This window comes from Myotis brandtii, unplaced genomic scaffold, assembly GCF_000412655.1.
Source record: "Myotis brandtii unplaced genomic scaffold, ASM41265v1 scaffold522, whole genome shotgun sequence".
NCBI lineage: Eukaryota > Metazoa > Chordata > Mammalia > Chiroptera > Vespertilionidae > Myotis > Myotis brandtii.
Genome location: NW_005369894.1, coordinates 1653980 through 1675225, shown reverse-complemented (window position 1 = coordinate 1675225; position 21246 = coordinate 1653980). Strand labels below are relative to the sequence as shown.

Sequence of the window (21246 nt, the reverse complement as noted above, 5' to 3'; positions counted from 1 at the left end):
TGATCCCCACAGGCCATGCCCCCCACCACTGGGCCTCTAGTAGAAACTATAAAAAAAACCCAGTTAGGAATGAAAAAACAATGTCTGAAATGAAGAATACACTGGAAGAAACAAACAGTAGTTTGGATCAAGCAGAAGATTAAATCAGCAATTTGGAAGACAAAATAGAAAAAAAAACAATCAAACATGCACACACACACACAGAAAGAAAGAAAAATGAGGATAGGTTAAGGGGCCTTTTGGACAACATGAAGTTTAACAACATCCTCATCATAAGGATACCTGAAGAGGAAGAGAGAGAACAAGGGATCAAGAACCTATTTGAAAAAAATAATGACCTAAAACTTCTTTAACCTGGAAAAAAAAAAGACACACAAATTCAGAAAGCTTAGAGAGTCCCAAACAAGGTAAACTCAAAGAGGCCCATATCATGACACATCATAGCTAAAATGGCAAAAATTAAAGATAAAGAATCTTAAATGCTTCAAGAGACAGAATGTCAGCTGATTTCTCAACAAAAATATTTCAAGCCAAAAAAGCAAGGACCTACATACAACCAAAACAACTTTACCTAGCAAGGTAATCATTTAAAATTGAAGGAGAAATAAAGAGCTCCCCAGACCCCCCAAAAAAAAGATTTAAAAAAGCTAAAGGAGTTCACTACCAACAAACCAGTATTACAAGAAATGTCGAAGGGTCTTCTTTAGGAAAAAGAAGAAGAAAAAAATGAGGAAAATAGTTAAAAGAATAAAATGGCAATAAATATGTACCTATCAATAATCACTTTAAATGTAAATGGCTTAAATGCTCCAACTAAAAGACACAGAGTAGCTGAATAGATAAGAAAACATGACCCATATATATGCTTTCTACAAAAGACTCATCTTAGATACACACAGACTAAAACTAAAGGAATGGGTAAAGATCTACACTAATAAAAGAGAAACATGCAAATTGGTGTCACTCCGCTACACCCACCAGCCAATCAGGATGAGTATGCAAATTAAGTCAACAAAGATGGTGGTTAATTTGCATATGCAGGCACAGAGCGAAGACTGAAGATTGAAGACCAAAGTCAACTGAAGACTGAAGATGGCTGAAGACTGAAGACGACTGAAGACTGAAGAGGCTTGGCTTCTCTGCTGCCGCTGGGTTTTGGAGAAGCCAAGCCTCGAGGTGCCGGCAGCCAGGGGAAGGAAGGCCTATTGCGTGAATCTTCGTGCAACGGGCCTCTAGTATTTCAATAAAGTAGAAATGAAAATTTAAAAAAACTGGGGTAGCAATACTTATATCTGACAAAATAGACTTTAAAACAAAGGCTATATTAAAAGACAAAGAAGGATATTACATAGTGATAAAGGTATCAATACAACAGGAGAATATAACCCTTGTAAACATTTATACACCCAACATAGGAGCATCTAAATATGGAAAGCAAATCCTGATGGACGTAAAGGGAGAGACTGACAGTAAGACAGTCAAAGTAGGGGACCTTAACACCCCACTGACATTAATGGGTAGACTTCCAGAAGAAAATAAACAAGGAAAGAGCAGCCTTAAATGACACATGAGAGTAGATGGATTTAATTGTATCTTCAGCGCATTTCACCCCAAAGTAGAATATACATTCTTTTCAAGTGCACATGAAACATTTTCTAGGATAGACCACATATTAGGACACAAAACACGTCTCAATAAATTTAAGATTTGAACCATATCAAGCATCTTCTATGACCACAGTGGTATAAAATAAGAAATCAATTACAGAAAAATAACTGAAAAACATAACACATGGAGACTAAATGACATATTACTAAGCAATGAATAGGTCAACAATGAGGTCAATGAATAAATCAAAAGTTACCTTGAGACAAATGAACACACAACAACCTAAAACCTACAGGACACAGTGAAAGCAGTCCTAAGAGAGAAATTTATAACATTACTGGCCTACCTCAATAATAAAAATCTCAAACAAACAATATAACCTTACACTTAAAGGAACTGGAACAAGAACAAAGCCAAAAGTGAATAAAAGAAAGAAAATAATAAAGATCAAAGTAGAAATAAAAAAAAGTCAATTCTAAAAAAATGCAATAAAACTAAGAACTGGTTTATTGGAAAATAAACAAAATTGATAAAACCTTTAACCAGACTCATTGAGAAAAAAGAGAGAGGACCCAAATAAATAAAATCAGTAATGAAAAAGAAGTGAAAACTGACACCACACAAATGCAAAGAATTGTAAGGAAATATTATGAACAACTACCTGCCTACAAATTGGATAATCTAAGCAAAATGGATAAATTTCTAGAAACATATAATCTTCCAAAATTGAATCAAGAAAAAATAGAAAATCTGAACAGAATGATTACAACCAATGAAATCAAAGCAGTAATTTAAAAAACTTCCAACAAATAAAAATCCTGGACTGCATATCTTCATGGGTGAATTTTACCAAACATTCAAAGAAGGACTAACACCTATCCTTCTGAAAATATTTCAAAAATTTAAGAGGATAGACAAATTCCAAGCTCTTTTTATGAGGCCAGCATTATCCTAATTCCAAAACCAGATAAAGACACTATAAAGAAAGAAAATTATAGGCCAATATCCTTGATGAACATAAATGCTAAAATCCTCAACAAAATATTACCAAATGGGATCCAGGAATACATTAAAAAGATCATACACCATGATTAAGTGGAATTTATTCCAGGGATGCAAGTTTCAGACAATATCTGAAAATCACTAAATGTGATATGCCACATATAAAAAATGAAGGATAAAAATAACCTGACCATATATATAGATGCATAACAAGCATTTTATAAAACCCAGCACCCATTTATGATTTTAAAAAAAACACCTCTCAGCAGAGTGGGAATACAGGAATAATACCTCAATGTAATAAAGGCTATATATCACAATCCTATAGCCAACATCATACTCAATGGGCAAAAACTAAAAGCATTTCCCTTAAGATCAGGAACAAGACAAAGAAGTCCACTTTCACCACTCTGATTCAACACAGTACTGGAAGTCTTAGCCACAACATAAGATAAAGAGAAAAAAGAAAAGGCATCCAAATTAGGAAGAAAGAAGTCAAACTGTCATTATTAGCAGATGATATGATACTATATATAGAGAACCCCAAAGATCCCATTTAAAAAACTACTAGAACTGATAATGAATTCAGTAAAATAGCAGGATACAAAATAAATATCCAGAAATCAGTTGCATTTTTATACACCAATAATGAACTATTAGAAAGGGAAAACCAATTACAATTGCATAAAAAATATGTAGGAATAAATTTAATCAAGGTTGTAAAACACCTGTACTCAGAAAATTATAAGACACTGAAGAAAGAAATTGAAGAATATACAAATAAGAGTAAGCATATACAGCATTCATGGGTAGGAAGAATTAACATCACTAAATTGCTCATACTACGCAAAGTAATCTATAGATTCAATATAATATCATCTTGATAGGTATTGTAGATGCTATGAAGATGCTAATGGTGTATTTCACAGAACTGGAACAAATATTTCAAAAATTTATATGGAAGCACAAAAGATTCTGAATAGCCACAGCAATCTTGATAAAGAACAAAATTGGAGGAATCATGCTACCTGCTATCAAACTATACTACAAAACCGTACTAAACAAAACAGCATAAGGACATAGAGGGGATAAATGGTGATGGAAAAAATAAAATAAGATAAATAGACTTATACACTAAAGGAACAGAATAGAGGGCCCCGGAATATATCCATGCCTTTATGGTCAATTAATATTTGACAAAGGAGGCAAAACATACAATGGAGTAAAGATAGTCCATTCAATAAATGGTGCTGGGAAAACTGAACAGATATGTGCAAAAAAAAGAAAGAAAGAAACTACACCACTTTCTTACACCATTCACAGGAATAAACTCAAAATGAATTAAAGATTTCACTATTATACTCAGAACCATAAAAATCCTGAAACAAAACTTAGGCAGTGAAATCTTGGGCTTTTCTCATAGCAATATTTTTTTTCTGATATATCACCTCAAGCAAGGGAAACAAAAGAAAAAAATAAATAAATGGGACTACATCTAACTAAAAAGCTTTTGCACAACAAAAGAAACCATCAACAAAATGAAAAGACAACCCACTGAATGGGAGAACATATTTGCCAATGATACATATGATAAAGGGATAATTTTCAAAATATATTAAGAACTTATACTACTCAACACCAAGAAGACACGCAACCCAATTGAAAAATGGGGGAAGGACCTAAATAGACACTTCTACAAAGAGGAGATACAGATGACCAATATTCATATGAAAAATACTCAAAATCACTAATCATCAGAGAAATGTAAATTAAAACCACAATAAGTTATCACCTTATACCTGTCAGAATGTCTATCATCAATAAATCAACAAACAAGAGAAGTGCTGTAGATAAAAGGGAACCCTCATGCATTGTTTGTGAGAATGTAGGTTGGTGCAGCCACTGTGGGAAGCAATATGGAGTTACCCCCTCACCCAAAAATTAAATATGGAACTGTTTCATGACCCTGTGATTCCACTTTTGGGAAACCTGAAACACTAGTTCGAAAGAATATATGCACCCCTATGTTCACTGCAGCATTATATACAACTAGAAGCCCAGCATGTGAAATCTCGCGGCCCTTCCCACTCACACACACCTTGCTTCGCACGCAGCCTCCTGGTGACCGGTCTTTGGTCATTACGGCATCACAACCACTGGGTTTTTATTTTACAGATAACCAAGATTTGGAAACAGCCCTATTGCCCATCAGTAGATGAGTGGATAAAAAACTGTGGTACATTTATACAATGGAATTCTATTCAGCTGGAAAAAAAAGAAATATTACATTTTGCAACAGCATGGATGGACCTGGATAGTGTATGTTAAGTGAAAAAAAGCCAATCAGAGAAAGACAAGTACCATATGATTTCACTTATATGTGGAATATAATGAACAAAATAAACAAACAAAATAGAAACAGACTCATAGATACAGAGAACAGACTGGCAGCTTGTGGGACTGGGTGAAAAAGGTGAAGGAATTGAGGCGGGGGGAACTCATTGACACAGACAACAGTATGACGATTACCAGAGGAAAGGGGGTGGGGGCAGGTAAAAGAGGGTAAAGGGGAGCAACATGGTGATGGAAGACTTGATTTTGGGTGGTGAACACACAATGCAATATTCAAATTATGTATTATAAAATTGTAAACCTGAAACCCATATAATTGTATTAACCAATGTTACCCAATAAATTCAATAAAAAAGAAATTTCAGTTTCTCTTACTGACATTAAAGAAGACGAAAGCCAAACAAATATTAATAGTATATAATACCCCTAAGTGTCTGTTATAATTAAACTATTAGAAGAGGATCAAATATTTTTACTCAGATAAATGACAAGTATTTGTGGGAAAAGGAACATTCTTCAAAATGTCTAATGCTAACAATCAGTTAACATAGAAATTTTAAAATTAGAAGTTCTCAGAAAAACATCTGACCTTTAAGATTACAGACAATCTTTTAGCAAAAATTAAATTATAATATGCAAGCAATATTAAGGCTATCCAAATGTGAACTTTGGATTACATATCAGTTATCAGACATATTTTACTGTGTGATACATCTCACACTTACGTTTTTTTAGTACAAATGTAAAAAAAAAACACTCATTACTTCAAAACTATATTTAAGCCATTACATGCAAAATACTAAATGTAAAGCTTTAGAAGGTATATAGTTTAATGAAAGCATACCTTTGCTTCTAAGAATTTTAGAAGAAATAAAAGACTTATAAAAATGATCTTGTACAGTGATTTCAGACTGCACTAAATTGATATTCCATCTCATTCATTCATTCCATAGTTATATTTGAGTCCTTACTGTATTATAGAAACTATTACAGCATATACTTTCAATCAATTGAGCTTGACTTTCATGTTGTCTTTACTTGAGAGATTTAGAAGTCTCTGGGAAACAAATTACATAAGAAGTGGAAGAACACTAAAAAAAATCTCTGGATTAATGGCCAGTTCTTAGGAAAAGGGAGTTTTTAAAAAAAAAGAGAGAGAGAGAGAAGGAAACAGAGGAAGGAAGGATGGAGGGAGGGAAGGCAGGGAAAGAGGAATGAAAAGGAAAAGAAGGAGAGAAAGAAAGAGAAGGGAAGGGAAGGAAGGAAGGGAAGAAAAAATGAAAGGGGAAAAGAAAAAGGAAAGATCAGTATGACCAAATGATTCTGTAAATGCATAGCAGAAGGCTTATTCTTGCTTCTCACCTGCAACAGAATAAACCTCAGAAAGGCGTGACAATATTTCTCTCCCCACTTCTCCACAGACCACTCAGCAGTTTCAGTTTTATGAAAAATCAATTTTATCAGTCGTGATGCCTACTTGGAAATGGAGGCACTGCTCCAGTCTTTAGTGCCCAGTGGAAAAGCACAGCAGGGCCTGGCAGGGACAAGGTGCCTGCAGTGTGTGGTTTACACAAGGATGCAACAGTCATCAACAGCAGTGACTAGTAGGTACTCTGGTACCCAGAAGAAACAAAAGTGGTACCTAGGAGAGCAACAGGGCCCAGAAGATATACCAGTAACACACTGCCCACTAGGTAACATGTGATCATCCAACCAACCTTCCAATGAAAACATATGATACATTCATCAGGGACTCCAAAAAAATATTATATTAGAGATAAGATATTTCTGAAACAGGAAGAGACCCTACATGAGCCAAGTGAAATCTTTATTATTATCATTAATATAAGCCCACAGACAGTAAGACCTAGAGAAGTAGATGATCCTGAATAACCAGGAAAGCAGAAGGGAGAAAAGTTTATCCCAATCTTCACCCATGTTCTTAAGAAACATGTTTGTTTGTTGAGCTGGCTATTAACAAAGAAGGAAAAGTAGCACCATTCACCAACCTCCTCCTTGGTACCAGGGCAAGAAGAGAAGTGGTTTGGCAATAACAATGATGCCATGGCTTCTCTTGGGTCATGGTAAGCACAATGCTTATCCCAGGAAAGCTGAAGAGTTGAATAAAGTCTCATAGTAGAAACTGAAACCGCAGGATGCACACCGGACAGTGTGGGTCTTCCCGGTGACCTTGGAAGTCCTTTTATAATGTTTTCTCTTGTTCCTGTCTTCACTGATGGGAACTTGTGCTTCTCTAATCCATTTTTCCTAAATCAGTGCTGGCCCCATGTGCAACTATATTTTTTAGTATAACAAATAGCGTGACATCAAGAGCTATCACATTTTTTCAGTCATCAAGCAGCATTTCTTAATGAGAAACAATTTTTTTTGATTCTGTAAAGCATCTATAAAAGCGTAATATGCTAATTAGACTGAACAGCAGAACAACCTTCCGGATGACCTTCCAGACGAAGCTGGGGCTGCGAGGGCCCAGGCAGTCACCATGGCTATGAGGGCCAAGCCCCTTGCACGAATTTCATGCATCGGGCCTCTAATTAAGAATACATAAATGTGTGGACATTTGATCTTCTCGCTTCACTACCAGTGGTAGTAATAATAACTCAACATTTTAAGACTCTCTTAAGCAGCTATGATGCTACAAGATGAGCTCCAAGGAGGCAGAGATTTTTGTCTGCTTTGTTCACAGCTGTATCACTAGAGCCTAAAATTGTGTCTGGCACAAGTTAGATTTTCAATTTTTAATGAATCAGCACATGTGATGAAGCTCAAGATAATATGTAGTAAGTGCCACTGATTTTTAAAGTGAGACTTTAGAGTTAACTTATTTCAAATATCAGGGGAGCTTATCAGTATCAGAGAATTCCAAGCTTGGGAGACAGTCATATCTAAAATTAAACATAAAAAGTAAAGAGGACATGGGTCATTAAGAGATGTAAAGAACAGCCCTAACCGGTTTGGCTCAGTGGATAGAGCGTCAGCCTGCGGACTAAAGGGTCCCAGGTTCGATTCTGGTCAAGGGCATGTACCTTGGTTGCAGGCACATCCCCAGTAGGAAGTGTGCAGGAGGCAGCTGATTGATGTTTCTCTCTCATCAATGTTTCTAACTCTCTATCCCTCTCCTTCTCCCTTCCTCTCTGTAAAAAATCAATAAAATATATTTTTTTTTAAAAAAAAGGAGATGTAAAGAACAGATAGCCCAGGTAGAAGCCAACAAAGTAATCTAAGTCCCTGGAGTTAAAGAATACAGGGTGTAGCCTGGCTGATGTGGCTCAGGGGTTGGGAATTGACCCAGGAACCAGGTTGATTCCCAGTCAGGGCACATACCCGGGTTGTGAGCTTGATCCCCAGTGTGGAGCGTGCAGGAGGCAGCCTATGGATGATGCTTCTCTCTCATCAATGTTTCTCTCTATATATATCTCTCCCTTCTCTCTCTAAAAAATCAATAAAAACATTTTTTAAAAAGAATACATTGTGTATCCAAAGAAGAGAGAGTGACACAGGAAGGTCTGAAAGGTTACATGGACGAGAGAAGGGAGAAGTAACACTGGAACAGCAGGTTATGGTTAAGGTCACTGCAAGGTGAATATAGGGCCGTGGATGCCAAGCCACGGGGTGTGAATTTTATTCCCTCACTGTAGAGAAGCTGCTTTCTGTTTCTGAGCATGAACATGAAAACCACCATCTGAGTCTCAGAAACCTTCATCTTGCAGCACTCCAGAGTGATGAGGAAAGAACTGGAGGCAAAAAGTACACTAGAGAAGCGATCACACCCTTCGTGGACGACCTGAAAACAAAACCTGATGGCATGGGAGGGCTCCCTCCAAGTAAACCCAGCTGATTTTAAAGAATGCAAGTTTGTATAACGCACTACGGATTGGCAGAAAAAGGTTAAAGGCACAATGCTAAAAGGCCAGGGAATGTGGTTTTCTAAGATCATCTGTCAAAAATTGATTCTTTCTTACTCTCCAAGGCCTTCAGGCACCAACTGAGGAATAGTAAAACCAAAGAGGAAAAACAGCTTTTAGAGCAGAAGATAGGAACACAAAGAGAAAGGAAAAGCCCACTGGCAATAGGCACAATAATATGAGAAAGGTATGCTTGGCAGAAAGGGCAAAAAGTGCACAGAGCGGATGAGAAAGAAGTGTGATCTGCAAGAAATCGTTCATAATAAACTGCGCAATCCATAGGATGCATATATTATTACAGAGTTCAGGAGAAGAGTGAAATTCAATTATAAGAATTCATACAGCCCTGGCTGGTGTGGATCCATTGACTGGGCATCATCCCATGCATTGAAAGGTTGCAGGTTCGATTCCCAGTCAGGGCATGTGCCCAGGTGACAGGCTCCATTCCCAGTAGAGGGCATGCAGGAGGCAGCTGATGGATGTATCAGTCTCAAGTTGATGTTTCTCTCTCTCCCTCTGTAAAAAAAAAAAAATCTTTTAAAAAAATAACTGTACAAAGGGCAGTGTAGCCCTAGTAATTATCTAAATTTCAGGCAATCAGAGAATTAGCCTGTCATCCCCCTGCAATTCCCAGGAAGAAACCAAAGGGGCCCAAACACTGAGGGCACAAGAGAGAGAAAAAATTTGGATCCAGCAACATCTAGATAGAAAACTACTACCAAAATTCAAGTGAAGTGGGATTAGATGGTAAAACTAAACTCATTTCTGTAAGGAACACATACCTATTTGTAATCTCTAACCTAAATGCAAAATAATTCTGACATAATTTAATCTCATACTACTCATTTTTGTTAGAAATGTCAATTATATTATTTTCTATATATAAAAAAGGCTAATATGCTAAGTGTCTGACCATTCTGACATAATTTAATCTCATACTACTCATTTTTGTTTGAAATGTCAATTATATTATTATTTTCTAAGAATCAGTATCATTTTTAAAAAGAAATGTTTGACTCTGGCTCTGCTCTACCAAATATCTTTTCAACTGGACTGGTGTGCAGGTAACATTGGACATACAGGATTGAGTCTCAAACCTTTAGAGAAAAAATGGGGAAAGGTTAACTACCTGATTGGCATTTGGAGGAGGATGGCAACATGAAATGCACATGTTATGTGTTGCTCTCTCTGTATACATTTCTAACTTTTGTATATGAAAAGGACAGGGATGGTTCTGTCCCTTCCTTGCTCAGCACATGGCAGGAGTTTGACCATGATCTCCAGTCCATTACTTGGTGGCACTCATGCATTGCTCCTCTTATTTTTAAGATTGAATTCTTTGCATAAGAAGCAGCATGTCACTTATGCATGTTATATACTACAATGACCTGGAAATCATTTCTACTTTCCTGTTATGAACCCATCCTGCTGTGGTTGGAGGTAAATTACCATTTCTTGACAACATGGATGGATTTTTACCATATCATTCTAACTAAAAAAAAAAAAAAATCAGAAAAAGTCGAGCCATATGATTTCACTCATCTGTGGGCTATAAAACTAAAAGTGGCAAATGAACAAGCAAGACAAACAAACAAAAACTCATAGAAATAGACAACAGTATGGTGGTTACCAGAGGGAAAGGAGGTAGGGAGAAGGGAGGTAGAAAAGTTGTAAAGGGGGTCAAATTTATGGTGATGGAAGGGAGATTTTACTTTGAGTTGTGAGCACTGACAACAGTATGGTGATTACCAGAGGGAAAGGAGGTGGGGAGAAGGGAGGTAGAAAAGTTTAAAGGGGGTCAAATATATGGTGATGGAAGGGAGATTTTACTTTGAGCGGTAGCACACAATGCAGTATACAGAATTGTACACTTGAAACCTGTAGTTTAATTAACCAATGACACCCAATAAATTTAATAAAGAAGAAAAATCTAGCTGAAAAATAACTGTACTGAAGAATATCATAAAATAATAAAGCACATTATTTTGGAGGGGAAAAAAAAAGAAATTGATTACTAATTAAGTAAGTTTATTCTACATCTAAAAAAGGCTAAGTTGACTCACACATGCACGATACATATAAAGCTCTCGCTGATGCCAATCGCACACGTGTGTTTCCATCTGTCATTGTCGATTGTGAATTTGGTTGACACTTCTATTATAGAGAAAGGGCAAATAACAATATTAAAATATTTATTCTAATTAATTTTCTTTCAATGTGCACGAATTCGTGCACCAGGCCACTAGTTTTCTAAGAATCAGTATCGTTTTTAAAAAGAAATGTTTGCATCTGGCTCTGCTCTACCAAATATCTTTTCAACTGGACTGGTGTGCAGGTAATATTGGACATACAGGATTGAGTCTCAAGCCTTTAGAGAAAAAATGGGGAAAGGTTAACTACCTGATTGGCATTTGGAGGAAGATGGCAACATAAAATGCACATGTTATGTGTTGCTCTATATACATTTCTAACTTTCATATATGAAAAGGACAGGGATGATTCTGTCCCTTCCTTGCTCAGCACATGGCAGGAGTTTGACTATGATTTCCAGTCCATTACTTGGTGGCACTCATGCATTGCTCTACTTATTTCTAAGATTGAATTCTTTGCAGAAGAAGCAGCATGTCACCTATGCATGTTATATACTACATGGCCTGGAAATCATTTCTACTTTCCTGTTATGAACCCACCTGCTGTGGTTGGAGGTAAATTACCATTGCTTGGTGACAACATGGATGGATGTTGATCATATCATGCTAACTAAGAAAAAGTCAAGAGCCATATGATTTTACTCATATGTGAGATATAAAACTGAAAGTGGCAAATGAACAAGCAAGGCAAACAAACAAAAACTCATAGAAATAGACAACAGTATGGTGGTTACCAGAGGGAAAGGAGGTAGGGAGAAGGGAGGTAGAAAAGTTGTAAAGGGGGTCAAATTTATGGTGATGGAAGGGAGATTTTACTTTGAGTTGTGAGCACTCAATGCAGTATACAGAATTGTACACTTGAAACCTGTAGTTTAATTAACCAATGACTCCCAATAAATTTAATAAAGAAGAAAAATCTAGCTGAAAAATAACTGTACTGAAGAATATCATAAAATAATAAAGCACAATAAAGCACATTATTTTATTTTGGAAAAAAAAAGAAATTGATTAACCTGAAAGGGACTTCATTTTAAGCCACTAAATGATTGAAATGGGTACGTTCAATTCTTTCACACATCTTGCCCACCCCTGAGAGAAATGAACTCACATATACCATTGGATTGTCAAATCAGACTCACATTAATCAGAGGTCATACCTCAGTAGCATGCTTCCCTAAATAAGTTTAGGTAGACACGGCATCAGGAGGTTCAGGTGAAGCAAACAGAAGTTTGAATCAAAGGCAACTCTGCAGGCCTTTCCTCCCCATCTGGAACATGCACCACGGGCCCCAAGTAGACCAGGTTCAGGGAGTTCCCCACACAGAAGTGTTTCATTTATAAAACATGTCCATTCCACAATCCAGAGTGTGGAAAAGCCTGCCTGACATTCCCCAGGAAGCCATGCCTTAGCCACTCCACTTACTATAGCTAATCGAGGTTAGTTCAGGTCAGCTGATTCTTTTCTCTCCCCCCAAAGATCTCCCTCTTCAGCCACGCAGTATGGATTGCAGGTCAGCTGTTTAACTCCCTCGCAGGCAGTAAGTGAAATTGTTAGAGAGGAGTAAAAAGAGTTTTATTCCTGCGCTTGTGCAGATTTAATTCCCATTTTATGTAATTTACTAGTCCAATTTCGATTGCAATCTGTCTTCCAGTTTAAATGCTATTTTGTTATTTATTTCATGAGACAGAAGGTTCCTCTACGTTAGTCTTCTTTCCATATAAATTTTAACTATTTCCTATCACTTTGATTTCAGTTCATATTTTGGAAATCCTTACATGTAGAATGAAGTTTTAAACTGATTTCAATATAGAAAGAGCATATTTAAGCACATAAATCTTCGGTAACTGCTTTTTCAAATTAAAGCCACTGTTAAGTGTGTCCTATTACTAATAGAAAGGTCACCCTAAAATGTGATATGAAAATATTTTCAATGCAACATAGGAAGTGGGCAGCTCCTACTGTCTAATGCAGTGATGGCGAACCTATGACACGCGTGTCAGAGGTGACATGCGAACTCATTTTTTTGGTTGATTTTTATTTGTTAAATGGCATTTAAATATATAAAATAAATATAAAAAATGTAAGTCTTTGTTTTACTATGGTTGCAAATATCAAAAAATTTCTATATGTGACACGGCACCAGAGTTAAGTTAGGGTTTTTCAAAATGCTGACATGCCGAGCTCAAAAGGTTCGCCATCATTGGTCTAATACATGGAATGTATTCAATTTAAAACTTAAGATGATTCTAAAGGTCTTATACATTAGAGTTCCTAAAATTAGGGAAGGAATGAACACTCATAAGCAAGCAAGTAGATGTATGATCCAAGAAGTAGATGCTAAAATTTTAGTGGCTAAAATCTCAGTTAAAAATTATTAAAAGCAGTACATTTTTCCTGCAATAACTGGAATAGATGTTACTTCTTGCCTTGAAAGAGTTTGCTGTTTCTTTAGTGGTGCCCCTTACATAATTCTATATTATAATCTATATTATAATAGGATAAATAAAACTTCAGTACCTACAGGATTGTTTCCTACATTTCAAAAGAAACTCTTGGTTCTGCAGTGTTCTCTTCTTTACAAATTTGTGGGTTTTTAATTTATTTTTATTGGTTCAAGTGATTAATGATTAACAAATACAATGACTTTTACATTTGAACCCCATTTGGAAATACATTTGAATTCACTGTATTTTATCTGAATATTTGGACTCTGAGATAAAATAAAATTATATAGTTATTTTCTTCAAATTAATTTGGATAGTGACATAAGCCAAAAAGATTTGAAAGGAGCTGATAATTATTAAAGGTGGTTTAACGGTGCTTGAAGTGTATTATATTATTCCTCTACTTGAAAATATTATGTTTAAATTTTTTATAACAAAAGATTTCTTTTAATTTTTAAACGGGCTATGAAATTCCTCTCAGACCACTCTCGGTATTTTAGTATCTTCATTCTAGTCACTGTGAGAAATACTTTCACCATTTATTGCCAAGAATTTTCTTTTTTAGCCATAACTTAACATTATAAAAAATATTTGGTGAGCTTTCAATCTTGTTATTTGATTTTATGCCCCATCCCTCTGAGTCTCTCAATGCTGTTTAAAAAATAATAATAATTCCCATGACACTTCAGGAGAGGTTTCAGATATTCTAATTTTCTTGTTACTATTTTAGAAGAAAAGAGACTTAAAACTTGTTCAGGGTCACAAAGCAATTTGCTGTAAATGCCAACCTAGAAAACCAAACCTTCATGGTCCTGGAAATAAGTTCTAAGCATTGGAGGTTGCCTCAAACTGTTGCTTTGGTTGGGACTACAGTAGATTCTATGGAGCCGTACTTTTCCATACCACCATTCTTTCATCTGAGAGTCACTGGTAGTTATGTACTAATTCTAATGAATCACCTCCAAATTTAAATTTAAAATGTGTTTGGCAATAGCTGCAGGCTTTATGGGTCCATGAATATTTCTAGCCATCAGTCATAGCTTTATGATTCATATCAGTCATCAGGAGTAATGACTGTCAGTGTCATAGGCCCTGGCTGAATAATCAATGCTATGCACCCTAGTGAGGCAGTAGTTAATGAGATTGATGGTGTCATATCTATGAAAATAGTAAAATTCTTACAATTACTTGTAGAGAAAATAGGGAGAGTATTTTCTGTTCTGAATAAATAATCAAATATTTTGAGTCTATACATTAAGCTTATACTAATACATACTTATATTTCAGAGTGTATAAACATATATTTTAGGATTATTTAATTAAAATAGATTTCCCAGGGGAACTAAATGTTAATGTACTGCCCTGAAGAAAATGTTGGGATATAAAATGTGTTTTTTTATTTCCCCAGTTGCCCTTAATTAGTGAACTACAGTATAGAATAGTGTTATTTAAAGTTTTATTAAAGGCTCAAAAATAGCATGAAATTATTTCATACCTGGCCCTAAAAAGGGGAAGTGAAAGGGTCGTTGTTATTTCCAATTAAGTCATATGTTACTTTTCATTGCTGTGTAACAAATTACCACAAACTTAGAGGTAATGCTGTTTAAAACAGCTCCCACTTCTTAACTTACAGTGCTGTAGGTCAGGAGTCCAGGATAGCATGACTAGGTTCTCTGCTCAGAATATCACAAGGCTGAAATCAGGGTATCAGCTGAGCTGAGTCCTTATGTGGGGGATCTGGAAAAAAGCCTAAGTCCACACTCAGTCTTGGGGTCGGCAGGATTCGCTTGCTGTGGTCGGCCTGAGGTCCTGTTTCCTGGCTTGCCCTCAGCAGGGACCACGCTTGGGTACCAGAGGCTGCCCACATTCCTTACCATACAGCCTTCTTCATCCCCAAATCACACAGCAGTTCAAATCTTTCTCATGCTTTGTATCTTTCACTTCATCTTCTGTGACCACCCAGAGAAAAATCTCTGCTTTTAAAGTGCTCATTTGATTAAACCTGGCCCACCTGGATTCTCCTTAGGGTCAACTGATTTGGGATCTTAATTGCATCTGCAAAATCCCTTCCCAAAAGTACCTAAATCAGTGGTTCTCAAGCTTGGCTGCACATTAGAATCACCTGGGAATCTTTTTAAAATCCCAATTTCTGGGCCTCATCCTCCAGAAATTCTGTTTCTTTGTTATGGGGTGAGGCCACAATGTTAGTAACAAAGAAACAGAATTTCCGGAGGATGAGGCCCAGAAATCAGGATTTTAAAAAGATTCCCAGGTGATTCTAATGTGCAGCCAAGCTTGAGAACCACTGACCTAAATGAATGTTGGATTGATTAACTGGGAATAGGTGTGTGTGTACCCAGGGCCAGAACCTTAAGGGGCCACTTTAGAATTCTCTCTATCACAAATGGTATTATATAAAATAAAACTGTACTATATCTTCCACATCCAAGTATTTATACCAAATTATCCAAATGACCATCTTTAAAAACCCTATTCCACTGGGACTGCTGTAATACCACAGTCTGGGCAGCTTATAAACAACAGATATTTATTCCTCACACTTCTGGAGGCTGAGAAGTTCAAGATCAACACAAATGTAGTGTCTAGTGAGAGCTCACTCCTGCAGTGTTCTCACATTGTAGAAGGGGCTCTGTAAGGTCTTTTTAATTTTTATTTTATTCTCTTTCTTTAAAAATTCAGAAATAGAAAAAATAAAAAGAAAATCTTCTCCCTCCTATGCACTTACGCATGGAACAACATGTATGATATCACAACACATATGCCTTTTATCCATGTAGATCCTGGGCAATTCTTTAATATCAAAAAATTGGGCCTAGAACAGGGCCCATTCCCTATCATATGGGTGGACTATGGTAGAAAGAGTTCACATGACATTACTTATCATATTTCATGGGACCCCTAACCCAGTGATGGCGAACCTATGACATGCGTGTCAGAGGTGACACGCGAACTCATTTTTTTGGTTGATTTTTCTTTGTTAAATGGCATTTAAGTATATAAAATAACTATCAAAAATATAAGTCTTTGTTTTACTATGGTTGCAAATATCAAAAAATTTCTATATGTGACACGGCACCAGAGTTAAGTTAGGGTTTTTCAAAATGCTGACACGCTGAGCTCAAAAGGTTCGCCATCACTGCCCTAACCTCTAGATGACCAAGAACTCTGCTCCGGATCTTTGGGTCTCCAACATTCACGTGCACACAAGTTACCTGGGCCTTGTTAGAATGCTGGGCTGGTTCACTGGATTGGGGATGGGAGGTGGGGTCTGATCGTCTGCATTTCTACCAAGGCCCAGGGCTGGACCCCAGACCTTTATCTGAAGGGCAGGGCTGGGAGCAGTGGCCCTCACCCCTGGGAGCAGGTTAGGATCACCTGGAGGCTTTAAGAGTCATAGTTGGGCTCCACCCCCTCCCAAAAAGGGTTCTGCTCTCACAGTCTGGGTTGGGGTCTGGGCATTGGCATATTTTAGGGGGCTCCCCAGATGATCCTAATATTCAGCTAAGATGCTCCATGCTAGGGCAGCAGACTTGTCAAACAAACAAAATTTTCATATTCTCTTTTTGTCTAAAATTTGAAACGTGTGAGGATTCAATGAGGATGTGTGGAAAGCACCAAGAACAGTGTGTGTCTGGCACATAGAAGCTCAAGGAATGTTGGCCATTTAATACCAAGCGTTGTATTATAAACAGTCAGTAACTCTACAACACAGATTGTGGGCCTTAATGTAAATGAGGGGACTTCAGGTAGCAACACTCACTGATGTTTCAATATTGGTTCATCAATTGAAACAAATGTACCACATTATTGCAAAATGCTAATAATAGGGGAAAGTGGGGTTGCACAGAGGGGTGGCATATGAAAACTCTGTTTTCTGCTCAAATTTTCTATAGACCTAAAGCTGCTTTTTAAAAAATAAAGTCTATTAATTACAAAAATTAACAACTAGCACCACACAGACACTGGCCCATCAGATTGAAGCAGAGTCCCACAGGCCCCCTGAGAGACAGGCAACAGCTCTTTGCTGAATCATGCAGGGGGCGGGGGGAGGGAGGGCCCCCAGGGAAGGGATGGACGGCAGTCAGAGGGCTCAGGCCTTTGGAATTATTTCAGCGTTTGAACCACTGGCATGGCCCTAGCACCTGAACATCAACTCTGATTAATGCTATCATTGTTATTTCTTACTAGTGACACAGTGCATGAAATTCATGCACATTAAAAGGGAATTAATTAGAGGAAATATTTCAATATTGCTATTTGCCCTTTCTCTATAATAGAAGTGTCAGAGATGAAAGGAAATTAGTAAAATGTATATGAAAATCTTCCTCCTGTCAGAGTCTGGGGCGCACCACGGGAACCAGAGTCAAGTCCCTGCCCACCCACGTGTGCCTCGAAATCACACAAGACCCAGACCCAGCAGGCCCCACCCTTGGGCTAGATGTATATGAAAATCTTCCTCCTGTCAGAGTCTGGGGCGCACCACGGGAACCAGAGTCAAGTCCCTGCCCACCCACGTGTGCCTCGAAATCACACAAGACCCAGACCCAGCAGGCCCCACCCCCATTGGGCTAGATCCAGACCTGGCCGGCCCCACCCCCATCAAGCCCCGCCGGGTGTGGGGTGCAGCCTCAGGTCCCCCAGCCCGGCACTGGGGTAGGGTGCATGGCCTGAGGTCCCCCAGCCCGGGCCGGGGCAGGGGGCATGCCTTGAGGTCCCTGTCAAGCCCCACCATGCGGGGGGCATAGCCTCAGGTCCCCTGCCCCGGCCAGCACCACACAGCCTCAGGTCCCTGCTGATTGCTCCTTAAGGCTCATTACAGGAACTCAGCCTCGGCTGTGGGCGCCCCCATCTTGTTACAGCTCGATGGCCAATTTGCATATTCCTTCTTTATTAGATAGGATTAGTTAAAGGCAAAAATGAAAGAAGCAAAGAAATGACAATCCTATAAGATGGATATTTTCCCCCATTTCACACTTGAGGAAACAGGCGCAGAGAAGTTGTGATTTGCACAGGGTCACACAACTGTTCAATGGGGAAGCCAGGATCTGAACCCGAGCTTATCTGCCTCAAAACCTAACCTCTTCCCACAGGAGACAGGCTCTTTCTGGCCAAGAGCAGTGGCAATCAGCTAACCTGTTACTGGTTTGCTTCTTTGTGAAACTGGGTCATGAAGCTGGCATTTGCAAAGTGCCATAAGTACAGCTTCACTCACGAGAGGCTCCTGCCCAACTCAGCCACTCACCTCCCTGGGCAAATCTTTTTCCTGCCTTTGCTTCCTTTTAGATCTAGAGCAAGCCAGCATTGTAAGGGCCCTTAGCGCTCACGGGTCTGTCATCCTGCCCTCCCATTTCATAGACAGGAAAAGTGAGCTTCAGGATAGGGAAACAACTTGGCTAAGCTAACACAGCCAGACCTTCGCTGAGCTGAGACTAGGAACCACGCCTCTGACTCCCAGCATGCGCTGCTCCCTGGGGCTGTGGGGCTGGAGTGCTGCTGCCCTTGGCAGGGTGCGGGTCAGGGCATTGCAATCCTCACTCCCAAGCCTAAGTGCACAGGTGCAGTTAAGCCATAAGAAGCCACCTCCCACTGCAGTCAGTGGGCTACAAGGCCACTCAGTAAGGCGTGTTCTGTGATGCCACTGGGAGTTGGCCACGTGTGACTTCACAGAAGTGTGACAGTGTTGCATATACCTTCCTGGGTTTCAAATTTGCAGCTAACATCCCTCTGGATCTTCCATGCAGCCCAGTGTGTGGCTCACAAAAGCCAATGGGTAGGTGAGAGTCCATTTATTATAATGAGGGGTTGGGTTTTATGAGCACAATAACCACCTTTATCCATCAGCATGAAAAAGTGGTTTTAAAGTTAAAACGATTACCTGGGCCCTGGCTGGTTTGTCTCAGTGGATAGAGCATTAGCCTACGGACTGAAGGGTCGAGGGTTTGATTCCAGTCAAGGGCATATGTCTAGGTTGCAGGCTCAGAGTCTCCAGTGGGGGCGTGCAGGAGGCAGCCAATCAATGATTCTCTCTCATTATTGATGTTTCTATCTCTCTCTCCCTCTCCCTTTCTCTCTGAAATCAATAAAAATATATTTAAAAAATAAAACAAGGCTCTCTGCTCCTCCTGTTCGTCAGACAGCCTCCCCTCCTGTGCAGTGCCAGCAGCCACAACCCTGAGACAAGGTGGTAAAGGTCGGAGTTGGCCACATTGGGCACCTGGTCACCAGGGCTGCTTTTAACTCTGGCAAAGTGGATATTGTCGCCATCAATGACCCCTTCATTGACCTCAACTACATGGTCTACATGTTCCAGTTTGATTCTACTCATGGCAAGTTCAAAGGCACAGTCAAGGCTGAGAACGGGAAGCTTGTCGTCAATGGAAAGTCCATCTCCATCTTCCAGGAGCGAGATCCCACTAACATCAAATGGAGTGATGCTGGTGCTGAGTATGTTGAGGAGTCCACCGGTGTCTTCACTACCACAGAGAAGGCTGGGGTTCACTTGAAGGGCGGAGCCAAGGGGGTCATCATCTCTGCCCCTTCTGCAGATGCCCCCATGTTTGTGATGGGTGTGAACCATGACAAGTATGACAACTCCCTCAAGATTGTCAGCAATGCCTCTTGCACCACCAACTGCTTGGCACCCCTGGCCAAGGTCACCCCTGTGCCCACCTCAGCCTCGCTGCCCACAGTTCCTTTCAAGGTGCATGAATTTGTGCACTGGGCCCCTAGTAATTATAATAACTCCTTTGAATCTTTGTCTTCTAAATTCAACATCTGGGCTAACTCACAGTCTCTAATTGCTTCTGATTTCCTGATTATCGGTTATACTTTCTCACAACTTTTGATTGATATTGAACATTTTAGATAATATATTGTAGACACTCCAAATTCTGATACTTCCCTCCTGAGGGTTGTCATTGCTGCTATTTTGTTTGCTTGTTTAATTACTTGCCTGGACTAAACCTGTGGAATATGTCTCACTTGTGTGTCACTGCTGATGTCTATACTCAGAGATTTTTTAAATTGTTGTTTTAATTTTAAGATTGGCTTCCTAAAAGTGGCTGTAACTTATTCTACCATCAGAATGTAGAGAGCTCTGTATCTGCATAGATTATGGTCAGCCAGTTATTGGTCTTAATCCAAGCAAGGCTTCTACCCTTTCCCAAGGGTGTGTGTGCAGGTTGGGAAGTACATTAAAAGTTCAGCAGTTTTCAGGTATGCTCCAGTTTTACTTTCCATCAGTCCCTCTTGTGTCTGACTTGTGCATGAACACAGCTTCCCAGACCATGTATGTATGGTATGGGAAAAGGCTGCATTCTGTTCAGTCTTCCATGAGCATTTATGCATACTTCCAGTTAGTCAAAGCTGACATAGAGAGTTTATCAAGCCCTCCTACGGCTACCTCATTCCCTGGGTGTCCTTGTTAAATTTCTGTCTAGGTCACTGCCTGTTGCTTACTGCAGTCAGAATGACAGCCTCAGGCTAGCTGAGCTGTTGGCCTTCCCTGGTGGCTTGTCATCAAGATCACTACTTTTACTGACAATGCTGCTGAACACAGGTTTTTCACCCAGACTTCATACCAAGGGATACTCCTCCCAAGTAAAGCTTCTGGTTTTCCTAGCCTTCTCTACCTTAGTAGAATAACTCTGCCATCCAAACTGGAAATAGCCCTGGGCAGGAATTCCACTGCTCTGCCTTGATCTTACCTGAAGTTCAGTTATTTCTCATGAATTAGCACTTCT

The 21246-nt window shown here is 38.9% G+C and overlaps 1 protein-coding gene across 1 annotated transcript; it reads left to right on the top strand.

The window, feature by feature from the left end:
• Positions 1 to 6538: 6538 nt before the first annotated feature.
• Positions 6539 to 20594, top strand: LOC102250966 (glyceraldehyde-3-phosphate dehydrogenase-like). The gene is made up of 4 exons (XM_005877592.1): positions 6539 to 6656; positions 8622 to 8807; positions 19681 to 20156; positions 20547 to 20594. Exons 1-4 carry the CDS (start codon positions 6539 to 6541, stop codon positions 20592 to 20594), a joined length of 828 nt encoding a protein of 275 aa, XP_005877654.1.
• The last annotated feature ends 652 nt before the right edge of the window (positions 20595 to 21246 follow it).

Coding starts and splice junctions, on each gene's coding strand:
- LOC102250966 (XM_005877592.1), top strand. CDS start 6,539: ATGCAACAGTCATCAACAGCAGTGACTAGTAGGTACTCTGGTACCCAG. Junction 8,808..19,680: donor CATGGGAGGGCTCCCTCCAA/GTAAACCCAGCT, acceptor CACAACCCTGAG/ACAAGGTGGTAAAGGTCGGA. Junction 20,157..20,546: donor GCTTGGCACCCCTGGCCAAG/GTCACCCCTGTG, acceptor TTTAATTTTAAG/ATTGGCTTCCTAAAAGTGGC.